Raw genomic sequence first — 18,166 nt, forward strand, 5'->3', positions numbered from 1 at the left:
TATTTTCCTTTTTTGATAATATTACAGGTGAATAAAGAGTTGTCCCACCAGGTCCGCTCCTCCTGAAATCAAAGCTGCTCTGCCAATCTGTTGACCACGGAAGGTCCTTCTGTTGAAACTGATATCAGCCATACATTTCCCAGGAGGAATCAAATGTTGTTTGACCTGTTTGGAGCTCTTTCATACTCTTCTAGAGTAAGAGTTGTTCTTTCTATACCTTTCAACTCTTGCTAATAGAAGTGCCAAGAACATATGGAATAGGGTTGTCCAACTGGTACAATCGCTTTAAAGGGAACCTGTCACGTTGAACACGCAGTCCATTCTGTAGGTTATAGATCAGAAGGAGCCAAGTAGATCGATATATTTAGTTTTGTGAGAAAAGATTCAGTATAACATGTGATTTATTTAAATCCCTAGGCTTTCTGGGCTTTAGGGTCCATTTACACGGGACGAGCTGTCGGGCAAACTCTTCCCAGTGATGCTCGCTCCTGTTTTGTTACACTGGAACGGGTATTGCTAGCATCATTCAAAGCGGTGCCGGAATGGAGGCGGACCGGCCCGAGGAGTGTTGTCCTCCCGCCGCCCACCTCCATTCACAGTAAGCAGACAGTCCTGCAGAAGTGAACGACTACTATTTACACAGAACGGCACGTAATTCAGTTTTCTACATGAAGAAAATAAATGATTGAAAAATTCTCGTTCAGTCGCTGCATGTATTTACAAGGGACGATTATCGTTCAGATTCACGTGGTAACGCAGAAATGTGAACAATTCTGAATGATTGTCCCATGTCAAAGGGCCATGATGCATCCAGTGGACACTGATAATGGTTAGTCGCTCATAGGACCACCCACTGGACCTCTAAGCTCAGAATGAACAGACTTTAAATGAGTAAAATACAAGTTACACTGAATCGTTTCACCCAAAACTATATAGCGTATATACTCGAGTATTAGCCGACCCGAGTATAAGCCGAGTCAGTAAGTTTTACCACAAAAACTGGTAAAACTTATAGACTCGAGTATAAGCCTAGCTATACTAGAGTATGTACTAGGTAAAAAAAAAAAACGCAATACTCCCCTCCCAGCCGGCGTCTGTGTCCCCGGTGCAATGGTCTCCTCGGCTGTGCGGCAAGCTACTTAAGAATTCTCCCCGCTGTCATCTCCCTGCTTGGCTTTGAATTCCCCCGCCTCAGTGCTGTGTAAGTTAGCGCTGTGATTGGATCGAGCAATCACAATCGGAACTCAATAAACCATCACAGCCATTCACGGATGTCATTCACTAAATGGCTGTGAATGATTGAGCACCAGCTGTGATTGGCTGGCGCTCGATCCAATCACAGCGCTTACTAGAGATGAGCGAACGTACTCGGCCACGCCCCTTTTTCACTCGAGCACCGCGATTTTCGAGTACTTCTCTACTCGGGTGAAAAGATTCAGGGGGCGCTGTGGGTGAGCAGGGGGTTGCAGAGGGGAGTGGGGGGGAGAGAGTTAGACAGAGAGAGCTCCCCCCTGTTCCCCACTGCTACCCCCCACTCCACCACACCATCCCCCGCCCCCCTGCACCCCCCAAATCTTTGCACCCGAGTAGCCAGGTACTCGAAAATAGCGATGCTCGATCGAGTAATTACTTGAAACGAGTACGTCCGCTCATCTCCAGCGCTTACTTACACAGCGCTGATGTCAGGGAAATTCAAAGCCGAGCGGGGAGAATTCTCAAGCAGCTTGCCGCAGAGGTGAATATTGCGTGGTTTTTTTACCTAACTCGAGTATAAGCCGAGGGGGGCTTTTTCAGCATTAAAAAATGTGGCTTATACTCGAGTATATACAGTAACTTATATTTTACTCATTAAAGTCTGTTCATTTTGACCTTAGAGGTCCAGTGGGCATCCCTATCTATGATTGACAGCAATCTGTGTATACATAATAGCTGCCAATTACAGATAGGACCGCCCACTGGACTTCTGAGACCAAAAAGTGCAAGGATTTAAATAAATAAATTACAAGACCTACTGAGCCATTTCCCCCACTAAACTATATATCAATCTACTCGGCCCATCCTGCTCTATAACATGCTGCTTGCAGCTTGGATAGCATATTCAATGTGACTGGTTCCCTTTAACCTGGCATGACCTAGTTTCCCATCCAGTTGTGAGATCAAGCAATGGAATTAGGTTAGGTATGGCTGGCGTCCGTATTATATTGTATTCTACATTTACTGCAGTCTTTGATGTGTTATATGTCATTATTGCTAAACTCACAATGTAGCATAGGAAGCTGTGCGGTCACCGAATTTTGATTGGTCAAGGTGTGAGCCAGCTTTATTTTTTGCCTTTTTATATGTTGTAACTCATGTTAATGACAAGTGATGGGACTTTTATAGGTGTAACAACTAAAAACATCTCATGCAATAAACACAAAAAAGTTCCATGTCACAAAGACTGTGAAGGAAATGTCTTTCTCTAAACTCTGAAGTTTGCACATTTCAGCTGCATCAGTAAAGGAAGTGATTATTTATGGTGTATAACCACATTCAATATGAAAGATACTGTTTGCTTGACTCATTAATGTTTAGCAGCGGTGCAATTCTCATCACATGAGCCTGAGAAACTGCTGACTTTACACCACATCAGTTTCCAGTTCTACCGTACCATCTACTACCGGCTACCACCGTTGACAACTTATTTCTTATATATCATCAATCCAATTAAGCTCTTCACTTATCTTCAGCTTACTCCATGATGTATCCCACTCCCCGTAGTAATACAAATCAAAAGACCAAATGCTCCAAAAATTCTGCTTATTTAAACTAACTGGTACCATCACCTACATATCTCTGAAGATTCTCTGGTCTGGAGATACATGACATATACCCGGTTTCCCTGAAAATAAGACATACCCTGAAAATAAGACATAGCATGATTTTTCAGATTTTTTGAGGATGCAAAATGATTTTTCAGGCTTTTTGAGGATGCTTGAAATATAAGCCCTACTCCAAAATTAAGCCCTGCTAACAGTTAATTAAAAATTCAATTCAAATAGTGTCCAGGCATCTATACATGTAAAAAAGTTAAACCTTTTTGAACAAAAATTAATATAAGACATTGTCTTATTTTCGGGGAAACCGGGGTAGTAGTGATATTTTTCTGAACTTTATCCTTTTATATAACACTATAGAAGGTCTGGAATGGCCAATAACAGGCTATCCTAGAGGGGCTGAATGTAAGTAGAGACCAGATAGATTGAAGAGTGGAAGTCTTGAGCAGACAATCATTCTTGTCAACCATATTCGGCATTTGGGCCACTCTGTTTTTTATGATGTGGATGAGAATAACCTTACAAGATGGGACAATACGGAATTTAGTGACAGGAATAATGCTGCTTGTCAAAAAACTGACTAGGCTGGGCTCACATGACCGTGTTGGAATTGCGTATTACGTGAGCTGCGTACGCCCTTGTGATATGCGGTATCTTACAGGCAATCAATTACATTGCCTTACACATTGCATGTTGGAATTGTGTAATTCGCAATTGCAAAATAGAATGCAGCATGTTCAATTAAAGTATATACACGAGATAGAGCCCATTTTCTCTATTATCACTTATATACCCGCTGCAAATGCCATTACATTGTGTATGGGCTGTGGGTATACACGTCACTCTCCCCAACGTACATGGTACCCGCAGATGTGAGGCGTTCTTGTGTCAAAAACTCCTCCCATCACTTCAGTACAGTTGCAATCCTCTAGGATTGGCAAGTGTTTCCCATTGTTCTCATTGGGAAACCGTGTATTGGCATGCAATGTGTTTTCCAGCCCATTGAAAACAATGAGAGATGCGTTGCGAGGGAACATCCAAAGATAGGACATGCAATGATTTTTATTTTGTACCTTGATGCAATGCTGGAAAAAATTGCTTATGTATATGACCACATTGTAAGTTTTGTGTGTCTTTCTTGGTCCCGTAAAAGTCTTAGGTAAGTTCTTCAGACTAGTGTAGAGTGACACTTTATACAGTTTATAAATAGGGATGAGCGAGTATACTCGCTAAGGCACTACTCGCTCGAGTAATGTGCCTTAGCCGAGTATCTCCCCGCTCGTCCCGAAAGATTCGGGTGCTGCCGCGGGGCGGGGAGCTGCGGGGGAGAGCAGGGAGGAACGGAGGGGAGATCTCTCTCCCTCTCTCCCGTCCTCTCTCCCCTTCTCCCCGCCGAAACTCACCTGTCAGCTGCGGCGGCCCCCGAATCTTTAGGGACGAGCAGGGAGATACTTGGCTAAGGCACATTACTCGAGCGAGTAGTGCCTTAGCGAGTATACTCGCTCATCCCTATTTATAAACTGTTGGGACCAAAAGCAGAACAACCACGTAGCAGCAATATAAAGTCTCCCATTGCATCAAGGCCAAGCAGAACAATAACTTAATTACCTTCATCGTGGCATTGGTTTCACTAAGTGTTGAAATTCTGCTTTAACATAGGCCCATGTGGACAGGAAGCTTCTTATAGTTGCTGCTAATTAGATGGAGGTACTGACATGCTCAGAGCACCTGACAGGAAGGGTTCATTGATTCATGCTGCTCGCACGATCTTCATCAGCACCGTGCAACCGAAATCTGGATTCATCTGACCAAATGATGTTTTATTAGAAATTCTTTATGAAAAAAAAACTAGTAGTGACATTTTACAGTATGGTAGCAAAATGTTACGTTCAATGATACAACTTTTGTGCTCTTTTGCTTATTGGAGTCTTGTCTTTTTGTTTCTTTTGGACAGCAATGGCACTTGAACTGGTTGTCTGTTGTTATAACCCAAGATTCTAAGGAAGGAGGAATTATACATTTGGAGACATTAGTTGGAGCACCAATGTTGCATACAGCTGCTCTACTATGCACCTTGTATTGGTTAGAACAATTCTCAACATCCTCCTCTGAACCTGTGCGTCAGTGAATTGTTTATGTCTAGAGATGAGCGAGCACGCTCGGATAAGTCAGTTACTCGAGCGAGTCTTGCTTTTCTCGAGTAACTGCATTCTTCTCCGAGCGTGCTTGGGGGGTAGTCGGGGGGTGGGGGGGAAAGAGAGATCTCTCTCGCTCTCTCCCCCGCTATCCCCTGCCGCCCCCCCCAAGCACGCTCGGACTCGAATGCAGTTAATCGAGAAGAGCAAGGCTTGCTCGAATAACTGACTTATCCGAGCGTGCTCGCTCATCTCTATTTATGTCCATAGGATCCCCTTAACTGTATGTTTTTCTTCGATCACACCATTCTCAGTATACTCTTCACTGCTGCATGAGAAAACCCCACAAGTATTGCTGCGTATGAAATACTATCCTGGCTAGTGTAGCTCCAATGACCAGACCTCATTCAAAGTTGCTCTGATAGTTCGATTCTTGCATCCTAATCTGATTGACGTGGAAGACTTGCTCACGTGATTTTATGCTTCACATCAGGGTCACAGCTCTTTTTTTCTATACAGCCAAGCTCCGATGACGAAAAAGCCTGTGTCTCTGGTAAAGTGGTCATTCAGTGTACATGTTTTCATACCTTTTAATATCAGTTGAGCTGAATTTGACACAACCTCTTCCAATGCTCCTTAGTGATTTGTGATCCTAAGCAACAAATTAGATATTTTCATTGATTTGTAACGCAAGTCACACCAGTGAAAGTAAACTTTTTTTGGTATCAACCCCTTTTTGCCTAGGTTATCACTATAATTAAGCTTTTCCACTGGTGAAAAGTGAAGCTTTTTCTATAAAATTCCCTTGGCTTTCCAGCGTCCCTTTAATTAGCAGCACCACGCATAATCATGCATTTTTAAACATTGTTTACGAGATGCCGCCTCGCTGACATTTAGAGGGAGATTTTTCATATTTAACAACAAAACTGACATTCTCCTCGTTTGATAAATAGGTGTAATTAATTTCTGTAAATACCTGCAGAAACTTTTAGAGAGTGTGTTGTGAACTTCAAAGCCAGCTCTGTATAGCATATAAATGCTAATTGAGTACTAATAATTATTAATAGTGCTGGAAGCTGCATTACAATAAAGGATGGGGTCAGCTAATATTAAAAAATGAGATTCGTTTTTCTTAGGAAGCTCTACTGGGAAGAAGAAAAAAGTTATTGGCTTCTAAGGAAAACTCTTTCATTCCATTCTTGTGTATGGCCATTAATGGGCTGTGAGTGTCTGTATTACATGACTATCTAGCTTATGGCTTGGTTGCGGAAAGGTTCGTTAATTTAAAAGTTCCCCAAATGTGCTTCTGTTTACATAATATGTCTGCTTGAAAAATGATTCTGATAATCTCTCCAGGAAGGAATCCTACAAGTCTGCAATTTCTAATGCACTTTCTATCTATGCGATAAATGCCGGACAGGCAAATATGGCAGCTGTAGCCATATGGTCAACCATCAAGCATTCCTTTAATGATGAGATCTGAGTCCATCTTGTTTCATGTACTTCGTCAGATAACGAGGAGTTCTATTTCATTACCATTTTCCAAACGTGACGAATAATCTTCTAGTTAGAAGTTGGCCGAACAGAAGATTTTTTCTCTTCAGCGTTTAAAGGGAATATTTTACATAGAAAATGGCCTTTTATTTAAATTACCTTTTTATGCTGAATACAATTTTTAAGGTTTTTTGCTTGTTTTAATCATTGTTTCTTGATCACTATTTAGCAGAAATTGCAGAAGTTGGCCATACTTACTAGTAGACTGATACAAAATATAAAAGCGGGTATAAACCTCACACCATTGGGACAGGAAAATTGCTATATGTGGGAGGACTTTGTGAGCAGGCAGGATAACAATAAAAAGGAATATCTCTATTCTAAAGTTGGAGACCGATAACAGAGGGTTGGTTTCACCCTTGATGGTGATGGGCACTGCTGACCCCTCGCACTCTGCATTATGACCTCTGCACATGTCGTAGAGCAGGGGTCCCCAACTCCAGTCCTCAGGGACCACCAGCAGGTCATGTTTTCAGGATATCCTATGGCAAGAACACCTGTGGCAATGTCTGAGGCACCAACAATAATTACATCACCTGTGCAATACTGAGGAAATCCTGAAAACATGACCTGTTGGCGGTCCCTGAGGACTGGAGTTGGGGAACACTGTCGTAGAGCATGCTCCTAAGATTCTTCATTGGAAATCAATAGGAGATTTTTTTGATTAAAGTTTGTATCCAGTTGGCTGCTATAAAGTAAATTATCTATTTTTTAATCCCTCAAGAGGACTTCAAGATGTGATTGATCAATGGCTAGGATAGTACACTGCATTACTTATGTACTGCATTCTATAATGCCCATGACATCAGCCTTATAGACTCTGCCAGCAGGGAGGTCTAAAAGGTGGAGCTATATGGAAGACACAGAAGTCTTTGCCAGGCTTCTGGCTGCCATGGGAACCTATTAATACCTTAAGGTTGCATTGTGGGAAGCCGATGTGTAATAAGAGGAGATCCCCCCCTTGTCATCTACTTACATGCTGCAGTTGCTATCTGAGGTTTCTCCATTCGAGACAGGAGGCTGGCGGTCAATAGTCAGCCAAGCCACCACCTTAAAAAAGATGTATGCATAAAGCCCATAAGTGATTAACATAAAAAGGTGTATTGGGGGTTACTAAAGGTTTAAAAAGACTAGATTATAGCCTTCTGCTGTTACTACAAGCAAATTAGTCAATCAAAGGGGTTTGCATGCCTCAACATTTTTTTAGATGGTCGAAGATGGGTACTTATGGTTTTCTCAAGTATCCAAATTTCCATGCCTGTCTAAAGGCCTGAATAGTTTTTCATTGACTTGCTCAAAAGTCGTCTAATAGAAAAATGGCTCAGTTGCATGCATTCCTAAAATATACAAGTTTGGGTCTAATATGTAGTTTGGAACCCCCACAGGGGGTTACATTTAAAAATGTAGTAAATGCCCTTATAGTCCAGTTATCGAAAACCTAGATTGTGCGTGATGTGTGAATAGAAGTATTCCATTTGATCTTCATTTTAATACGTTATACTGCGTAAACTCCAGTAACTCTTATGAGATCTGTGCTTTTATCCACTTTTATGTTTGGAAATAAGAAATAAAAGAAAGGTCCCGGCAGAGATGAATCACCAGATAAACAGTCATTCAGTAGATTCCACTGAAAGCTCATGGATTAAGTTGATGCAGTGTTTTCTGTTTTCAGAATATTATCGCGGTACAAGAGAAAAAAAACGTAACATGAATGCAGCTATGCGCTGAATAGGAAGACATTATATTATTTTTTAAACATATTTTAAAAAGGATCTGGCATGTCTTCTGATTAGTGTAATGGGCTATGTACCTTTTACATTAGGTCCTCATTAGAGATGAGCGAGTATACTCGCTAAGGCACATTACTCGAGTGAGTAGTGCCTTAGCCGAGTATCTCCCCGCTTGTTTCTAAAGATTCGGGGGCCGGCGGGGGAGAGCAGGGAGGAACGGAGGGGAGATCTCTCTCTCCCTCTCTCCCCCCGCTCCCCGCAGCAACTAACCTGTCACCCGTGCCGGCCCCCGAATCTTTAGAGACGAGCGGGGAGATACTCTGCTAAGGCACTACTCGCTCGAGTAATGTGCCTTAGCGAGTATACTCGCTCATCTCTAGTCCTCATTGATTCCTTCGCTCCTTATATTTTTTCTTTTAGACCCCAGTTTGCACTGGCTCTCGTTACTTTCAGAACCCGACACTACTTCTTTATCAGGTGGTCTCCACTGCCAAATGTCAATCAAACATTACATCAGCCATTGGCAATGAGGGTGGAAACATCCATTTAATAGCGGACTAATGGCAGAGAGCGATTGCAAATGGGGGTGGGGGTAACTAAAATAAAAATAAAAACCAATGCAGGATCCAACATGAACGCAACTGTAAAGGTATGTAGCCTATTCTGCTGGTTCGAAGACCTGATGGTTCCTCTTTGATTCATTGTAGAAACCCTTTACCTTCGTGCGCATGTAATATTGTGACTGTATACAAGTTCCAACTTGTGTAGAGCCGTAACAAAATGCCCACAGAGGTTTATACAGCCATATTGTGTCTCAGCATGCCACCCATTTGATTTGAGATGTATGAAAACCAACAAAAAATTGCTCATCCTGGATGTTGTATTATAGAGGTATTTTGCGCTAGTAGCCCTGCCGGCGTACAAGCTCTACACACACTGTTCTGCTGTGTGGATGAGACCTTAATTTTCCTTCGCTAAGCAATAATGTATTTATTTTTTGATCTTGCCAAATTTGCCAATTCATGATTGTTATAGCCGGTATCACATGACCGCACACATGTTCTTAGAGTCAGAGATTGCCCCAGAAGACTGTACCAGGAGGCCATGATGTTACCAGTTGCATCTTTGGCTTTCATTGCTCTAGCCGTGTATTTAAATACCCTATCAAAAGTAGAGCGACTTGTTGGTGTCTCTCTTCTGGTACTGGACACTCAAAACAAAGGTGCCACCAGCCCCTACGTAGATAATGATTTGACTGAAGCTAATGATCAAGCTAGAACATTCCTAGGAACACTTGTTTCCTTGATTAGCTGCCCATGTGAAGGCTCGGCTAATCAGTTGTTGGGAGATTGCATCTTTCATGCAACACAAAAACATAGTTGTTGGCGGCACATCTTCCTGTGTGAATGGGCAGTGTGCAGCTGACAATGATGGAACTCCATGGGACCGAACGATTGTATGCGTGGTCATTCGACTCAGACTAAATGGGGATGGTCTGTGCAATGGCCCGATGGACAACAATGATCTCGTTGACCAGCACTTGCCTTCTGGAGCAAAGTTGGACAGTTTAAAAGTACCTTTACCCTTTCTGTATTGCATGTTCTATCAATTGTACTCTCTCTTGCTTCATTTTTGTAACATCTACGGCGGGTAGCTCTGTGGCTTATTCTTTAGCATTGTTGCTTTGCAACTCTGTGGTCCTGAGTTTGAATTTGACCAAGAGCAACATCCGTATGGAGTGTGTGAGAGTTTCTTCCTGATTTCTTTGGTTTCTTACCACACTATAAAAACATACTGATAGATTACTTACCTTCTTGTGAGATTAGCCGTAGTATTTGTGAGGACAATTAGACTGTGCGCCCCATTGGGCACAGGGGCTGAAGTGAATGGAGACCATCTCTGTGTAGTTCTGTAGAATGTGTTGGCGGTATATGAGCAACAGGAAATACACAACTCTTATGAAGGAATATACATATCTTAGGACGGAATGAATTGGCAGAGTGCTTTGCTTTGTATATACAGATAAACAAGAAGAGCGCACTTCCTCTGCATTGTGACCTTATGATTTATATAGAGTATGAGTATGGCACTGTGGCTCTTCCTGTTCAGGCTTTAAACTCATCAGACTTTTGTCCTGGTAGTCATTCAAAGTCTGCCTCTGCATCCTATCGATATTCATCAAATTAAAAGAGTCAGATGGAGGCTGCTTGATGGAATATCTTGACATTTCTGCTGAAGGACTGCAGTCATTTCATGAAGCTTCTTTAGCTTCTATAGCACTTTCCATTCCTCATAAAAGTATACCACAGGCTGCCACAAAACTTTCCTATTCAGCTAATGGATTATCAAAGCACATATTCAGCCTCCCGAACATCGTTCCAATAGGCCTCTTACTTCTGAATCTCATCAGCTGTTCAGTTTATTAATTCATTTATGCAATCTGTTTTATCTAAATGATAGTACCAGGCACTGTATGCATAGTGGAATAATATAGTGTGCGTATATGTGTGTGTGTGTGTGTGTGTGTGTGTATATATATATATGTATATATATATATATATATATATATATATATATATATATAATATTATATTAATCTGTGTGTAATTTAGTAGAAGTTGTAAATTTCGCACCCTACAATTTTGGGAAATAAAAACGGGTAGTGGCTGTGTCACATGGAAGAGAGGGAACCCTAAGTCAATGGAGCTTTCCTTCTGGTTCTAGCAACTATCAACACACATCTTATCCAGGGATGTGTTGCTTACTTTCCCCTATTTTATTTTATTTCTCCCCTTCCGATTTCCTTCTTTCCTCTCTTTTTTTCCTTTTTTTTTTTTTTTTTAAACTTCGCCTTCCATATTGTGTTCTCTATTGTTCCTTTCCCTTTTCAACCTACACCTTCTTTCTTTCCTTTTTCCCCTTGCTAATTATGCATTGTATAATTACAATAGACAGTATAAATTGTGAATTTTGCAACATACAATTTAGCAAGGCAATAGCCATGTACCATGGAAGAGCGGAGCCCCAAATCAAAGGAGTTTCCCTCCTTGTTCTTGCTAATGTTAACACAAATATTAATCAGAAATGTGTTCCTTTCTCTTTTTTGTATTTGTTTTTCTTCCCTCCCCTTTTTTCCTTTCCTGCCCTCCCCTTTTTTTACCTCCCTGCCCTCCCCTTTTTTTCCCTCCCTGCCCTCCCCTTTTTTCCCTCCCTGCCCTCCCCTTTTTTCCCTCCCTGCCCTCCCCTTTATTCCTTTCCCGCCCTCCCCTTTATTCCTTTCCCGCCCTCCCCTTTATTCCTTTCCCGCCCTCCCCTTTATTCCTTTCCCGCCCTCCCATTTATTCCTTCCCCGCCCTCCCCTTTATTCCTTCTCCGCCCTCCCCTTTATTCCTTCTCCGCCCTCCCCTTTATTCCTTCCCCGCCCTCCCCTTTATTCCTTCCCCGCCCTCCCCTTTATTCCTTCCCCGCCCTCCCCTTTATTCCTTCCCCGCCCTCCCCTTTATTCCTTCCCCGCCCTCCCCTTTTTTTCCCTTCCTTTACCCATTACTTTTTTCTTTTGCCCTTCATCTGATCGACTTGTCAGGGGACCTTACAAACAGCGGATTGTATTGGCCTCTTGTCCCTATAACTAGCCCACCAATATAGCTAGTACAGTGTTCTTCTATAGTGGTCAATGGATGCTTTTATATATCAATGAATTAATTGAGAGATGTGTTCTATGTTTTTCTATTTAAAAGAACCAGAATCTAGCTTAAACTACTTTTAATGCATTCTTCATACTGCTTATTCTTATTGTTTTCTTATGCATGTAGATTGATTTGCTTCTTAACTCCTGCTCTGGTAAGAGTTATACAGTTGAGGTCTACAAAAAATTTTGATTTTTTTTTTTATTCTTTCTTTTAACAGATATGGTCCGGAAAAAGAATCCCCCTCTGAGAAACGTTGCAAGTGACGGTGAAGCACAGATTCTTGAGTGTGCTACATCAGAAAGAGAAGATATTTTGAGGAGCACAGAATTTTCCACTGATCCGATGCAAGAAAATAGTGAACATTCTAACTCTGTGGAACAAAACAGTGAAGATCAATGTTTCCATGATCAAGAAGCTTCTTCCAGCTTTAAGGACTCTGAAAGTGTGGGACTCAACGAGAGAGTTGTACTAAACTACAGCCACCACAAAGCAAGAAATGTCTCCTATGATGAGGTGACAGAAAATAATATGTTGGCATTGTCCACTACAGATCCAAGGGTCATTTGCGAGACCCTAAAATCATCTATAAAGTCCGAGACTGATGAAACTCAAGAACTGGTTTCTGCTGCATCTGGGGACAATTTAGAGACTAGAGAAGAAAATGACTTGTCACCAAGGGCTGCTGATCTCACAATGCAAAGTGTTAAAGTAGACTGTCAAAACTCTAGTCCAGCTTCGGTGGCCTCTGAAAACCTTCAAGTGCCTTTAGATGGGAGTTCAGGGCTGAACAAAACCCACACTGGTGTGTTTGTCAATGACAATTCTGAATCTGCACCTTTATCCCCAGAACTTCAGGATTTCAAATGCAACATTTGTGGTTATGGGTACTATGGGAACGATCCCACAGATCTGATCAAACATTTTCGTAAATATCATCTTGGCCTACACAACCGTACTAGGCAAGATGTTGAACTTGACACCAAAATTTTGGCACTTCACAACATGGTACAGTTCAGCCAATCCAAAGATTTCCACAAGGTGAATCGTTCTGTTCTTTCAGGTGTCTTACAAGACATGAACTCTCAAAGGCCTGTTTTGTTGAACGGAACATACGATGTGCAGGTTAGTGCTTTATTCAAGGAGACCTCTAATCTATGCATCCCATTTCTGTATTCAGGGTTATTTGGGAATTCTTGTATATTTAAGACCTGTTTATGGTTTGTGACTTTATATTGTAGCTTGGCTCTATTGAAGCACATGGGGCTGAGCTGCAATAATAAACACCATCTGTAAGCAGGTCTGCAATGTTTTTGGAAGAAAGTCGCCATGTTTTTCTAACCTTTTTTTACTTTTCCTTCCATACATAATGTATGGGTCGATTTGCTTTAATATTTTATGTTGCGTCTGTTTTGTGCATGGGGGAAGTATGTATACTTGTATATATGTGTGCATTATAATGCTTTCATTTCCTTCTTCTTTTTGTTTCTTTTTTCTTGGCCAGTACAACATGGTAAGACTTCCAGTTATCACAATGGCTAAAGTACTTTAAGTCAGGCAAAAATATCCAATCCTGGTACATATTGCACCCATGGGTGGGACAAGCTGTTTTTGCACCAAGGCAGGGTATTCAGAATGGAACCCACTCCTCCCCTGTTACATAATTTCCAGTTCGATTTTATTGTTGGATGGACAGTTATCCATTAAAGTGGTTGTCCAGTTGTAAACTATTGATGGCCTTTAACCAGGGTAGATAAACAATGGCAGATTTGGCAGGGACAATACCCAAGATCCTTGCTAATCAATAGCTGTTCGCTGGGCCAGTGCACTGAACTGATTTATATGGGCTAGGCTGGTGAACTAAGCTGATGTTTGCAGGATACAAATGGCTCCATTGTCACTGCAGTGGCCAGGCTTGGAATTACAGGCAAAGTTCACCTTAACTTCAATGGGAAATTTGGTTGTAATACCAAGCCTGACCATTGCTGTGGGCACTGAGCTGTCTACTATCCGCAGGAATTAGCTTGGTGCACAAGCACAATGGCCGCGTAAACAACTGATCAGGCAGGGGTCCCGGGCTACAAATCCAAGCTAATCTACTTTTAAAGGCCTATCCTGCGAATAGGCCTTCAATAGTTTACAACTAGACAACTCCTTTAAATTGTTCCTAGCACAGTAAAGGGAAGTGCTTTTTGGTCCCCAGCACTTGCAGCATTACCAATACCTTCACAGCTGCAGGCCCATTTAGATACGATTATAACTCAAAATTAGCTTAAAAGCCATCTTTTGAGCGATAATCATTGTGTCTAAATGTGCCCATCTTTGAGTTTTCTGCCAAACGACTGTTTTTAGTTCTGCTTGAAAACCGTCGTTCGGCAAAACAGCTGATGAGCAGGACCGCAAGCTTCTGCTGGGGGAGAGCTGAGAACAGCTGATTGCTTTGTCTCAGCTCTTCTGGGGCTGGCAGAACCACAGGCTGTGTCTGTTGCCCATGGTGCTGAATTATCCATGGGGAGCTAGAGATTACATTGTTTTCCCTTATTAGCCAAAGGGTGAACAATGGAGCTAATTACAGAACTCAGACCTTCTGCTGAGTTCTGAAACAGCTCCCAGAGACTCATTTCCATGCAAATGAAGCTGATAAAGCACTAATAGCAATTAGTGCCTATTAATACTTTGTGCAAAACAATAGCTGATCTTTCAATCTTTTGAACGATTATCTGTGTATGTAAATGTGCCTTTGGTCATAGTGACCACTTTTTTTGTAGAAAGAAATGTAATTTGGTCTCCAATTCAGTGGTGCCCAAGGCAGCTTCTTACAATGACTATCCCTCATCCCAGCCCTTATTGCACCATAATTTATTGTCTATAGTCTGAATGTAACATCCAGACGCCCATCTTGGCTATACTTTGTTGGACTTAATTCAGTGAAGGTTCTTTAATGACTTAAGTAAAACTCCACAGGAGATCTGGTGTGGCTGTCGTAATTCCAAAGCATGTCCACATTAAATCTGAGTTTTACTATCAGTTTTTTGGGCTCCATGTACAACTTTGCTATCATGCTAAAGATGATACAGACCACTAGATTGTGCTCTTTTGGAAGTTTTTGGTTCAGTTATAGGATCACCTGTTTTAGCTGGATATTGAGGACTAGTGATGAGCAAGTTTTTGGCCATTTTACTAAACTTTTTCAAAAAACTTTATTTGGTCTGAATCAGTTTGAAACTGAACTGGAAATTTACCAATACCCTTAAAAGCCATAATTGTCAGAGTGCTGTACAGGGCTTCTATGGCTCATAAGGTGCTTTGAGACTGAATATACAGCGAATGTGAAAACTGTGCTGAACGATTCTCATTGAACAAGTCAACGATGAATCCACCTGTCTGAGCTGATTGCATGAGAGCGAACGAGCTAACAGTGACGTCAGTCTAAAAGGAGCCTTAGATAGTGTTATTCACTAGTGTTCAGTGAATTACCGAGTAGAACACTGCTTCTGGTATAGCTTTGCTAAATCTCAGTTTGGGTTCATGACAAACCGAACTTTTAGCAGAGTTCGAACCGAAACCGGGTTCTACTGGTTTGTTTCATTCAGCACTATAGAGGACTGCGTATGTGTTTTGTCGGCTTGGATATTGACTTCAGTTTGGTGTTCTTATGGGATATTCAAATTGTTATTGGATGTTTTTTGTGTAAATTGGCAAATTTTATAATGACATAGAAATATATGAATGTTTATTGGGTAGCTGCTAACAGAACCTGTCCCCTGGTTTTAAATCGTACATGGTACTTACTACTGTATATTTTAGCACTCTTACAGAATTAAACCTATGCAATCCTATAGCATAAAACTGTTAAGCAGTAATTAAGAGCAAAGTACATTACGCCGAGGCTATTTTAAACAACGGCTCCCTGCTGCTGCACCAGCTGGAATATTCGCCAAGCAAAAATACTTGTCTGGTGGATGAGAGATGATTGACTGGGTCAGCCTTCTAGACACGACTGCTACTTCCAGTAAATCACAAGCAGATACTATGTAGCTTGGGGGGGCTTGGTAAAAGTTCTACCATGCATTAATTGGCAGTGCGGTTATAGGACAGATAATGCTGGTCTGTCAGTTCATAATATTATAGATGTTGCTGAGCTGAGTTTGCATTTCATATTTTAGGTTACTTTTTCTTTTTGGTTCATTTTGATAATGCAGTTGGATTACCTGCAGTCCTATGTAAAAGCAAAGACCGCATCACTATAGCTACAAGAGTTGACGCAGCATTGAAAGTTATCGCTTATCCACAGTAAAAGGGATAATTTTTTGATCAATAGGGGTCTGACCACTGGGACCCTCCGCATTGGGGAGTTTTTAAAGGGGTTGTTCAGTTATCAGAGAACATCCTACATTGAGTGCCCACTGTGCTAAAATGATAAAAAGAGCAGTACTTACTCGTTCTCTGCTGCAGCAGTGTTTGTTGGGGAAGAGGTCAGTGGAAGTCTCCCGACAGTTGCAGCTGATTGAGGGCTGCAGTGTCATCGCCCGCTCCTCTGACATCAGCGCTCACATCCTCGGTGCCATGACACCAGGAGTTTAGAACAGTGATGCTGTAGTGGTCAGGTAACTTCTGGTGCCAACGTCTTCCACAACAAGCGCCGTGAGGATGGCAGGGCTGCAGTGCTGTATCGCAGCGACAGAGAAAGCGTAAGTACCGCAACTTTCGTTGTTTTAGCACAGAGCGTGCTAGAGGGGAAATGTTGTCCAGTAACCAGAAAATCCCATTAGAGATGTAGTCCAGGACCTTGACTATTGATGACCTTTTCTCTGGATAGGTCATCAATAGTTGAATGGCGGAGGTCTACTGCTCAGAAACCCAGGTGATCACTGGGTCTGCTGTCAGTCAGGAAGCAGATAGTACTGTCATTACTGCAGCAACCCGATTTCTATGGAAGTTGTACCTGCAGTACCAAACCAGGCCACTGCAATAACGACAGTGATGTCTGCTTCCCGACCTGTCTGTAGTGACAGAGTCCAGCCATCAACTCAGATCCCACAAAACAGCCCCCCCCCCCACCCCGCCAGTCAGCTATTGACGACCTATCCTGAGGTCATTGAAAATCTTTTATGTCTCCAGATGAATGATTGACCACTGTAGTAGTCTCCTGGTTGGATGCTGCAGCTGTCAAAGCTGTGGAGAAGCTCTATGGACAAAAAGGAAGAGCATCGGAGAAAGAAGCCCCACCCTCAGAGCGCTGCACTTATGCCAAAGCAGACCCCCCCGCCAATCAGCTACTATGTTTCCCCGGAACAAAAAGGTCCTACCCCAATAGTAAGACCTAAGGGTTTTCGGGGGAGGCTTGAAATAGAAGGCCTCTCCCGAAAATAGGACCTAGCTAAAGTGCCCAGTAAAAAAAAAAAATCAATACTCCCCTGGTCCGCAGTGTCCCAATGGTCTCCGGTGGGGCTGCAGCAGTGCTGCGTCCTCCTTGTCTTACAGCTGATCTTCTGCTGGTGACGGGGCTTTGAATACCCTGCCTCCAGCAAAGCGAGCGCTGCGATTGGCTAATCGAACGCCGGGAGACAATCACAGCCGAAGCTCGATGAGCCAATCACAACCATTCAGTGAATGACATCACGGAATGGCTATGATTGGCTCATCAAGCGCCAGCTGTGATTGGCTGCCGGCGCTCGATTAGCCAATCACAGCGCTCCCTTTGCTGGAGGCAGGCTATTCGAAGCCCCGTCACCAGTAGAAGATCAGCTGTAAGACGAGGAGGACGCAGTGCTGCCGGACACCATCGGGAGGCATCGGGATGCCGCAGACCAGGTGAGTATAAGGCCCCCCCCCAGAAATAAGACACTGTGCCCTTTTTGTGGCAAAAATTTAAATGACAGTGTCTTATTTTTGGGGAAACATGGTATTGATGACCTATCCTAAGGATAGGTCTGTAATAGTCAAAGTCGTGGAAATCCCTTTGTCTCCACTTGAAGGATTGACTCCTGGTTGGATTCTGCAGCTGTGGAGAAGCTCTATGGACAGAAAAAGAGCATCAGAGAAAGAAGCCCCGCCCCCAGAGTGCGTGAAGTGCTGACATACTGGGTATAAAAGTTGATTTCATTGGTACATAATGAAATCAGACACACAGGTTGCCGTATGTCAAAACCTTTGCACACCAACCCTGTCAACAGTTTAGCATCGGCAGCATTGCTGACAGACTCGCTTCTAAGGGAGCAAGATGACAAATCTCATATTTACTA

General features: G+C 42.4%; 1 protein-coding gene across 5 annotated transcripts in view; it reads left to right on the top strand.

The window, feature by feature from the left end:
* Positions 1-18,166, top strand: part of TRPS1 (transcriptional repressor GATA binding 1) — a 274,106-nt gene that overhangs the window by 59,466 nt on the left and 196,474 nt on the right. For all 5 annotated transcript variants that reach the window (XM_066578529.1, XM_066578530.1, XM_066578527.1 and 2 more), the window contains one exon: positions 12,142-13,046. In XM_066578529.1, the coding sequence (XP_066434626.1) occupies positions 12,144-13,046 (903 nt within the window). In that variant the 5' untranslated portion in view covers positions 12,142-12,143. The remainder of the gene's footprint in view (positions 1-12,141; positions 13,047-18,166) is intronic.

The sequence above is a fragment of the Eleutherodactylus coqui genome, chromosome 9, assembly GCF_035609145.1.
Source record: "Eleutherodactylus coqui strain aEleCoq1 chromosome 9, aEleCoq1.hap1, whole genome shotgun sequence".
NCBI classification, from domain to species: domain Eukaryota; kingdom Metazoa; phylum Chordata; class Amphibia; order Anura; family Eleutherodactylidae; genus Eleutherodactylus; species Eleutherodactylus coqui.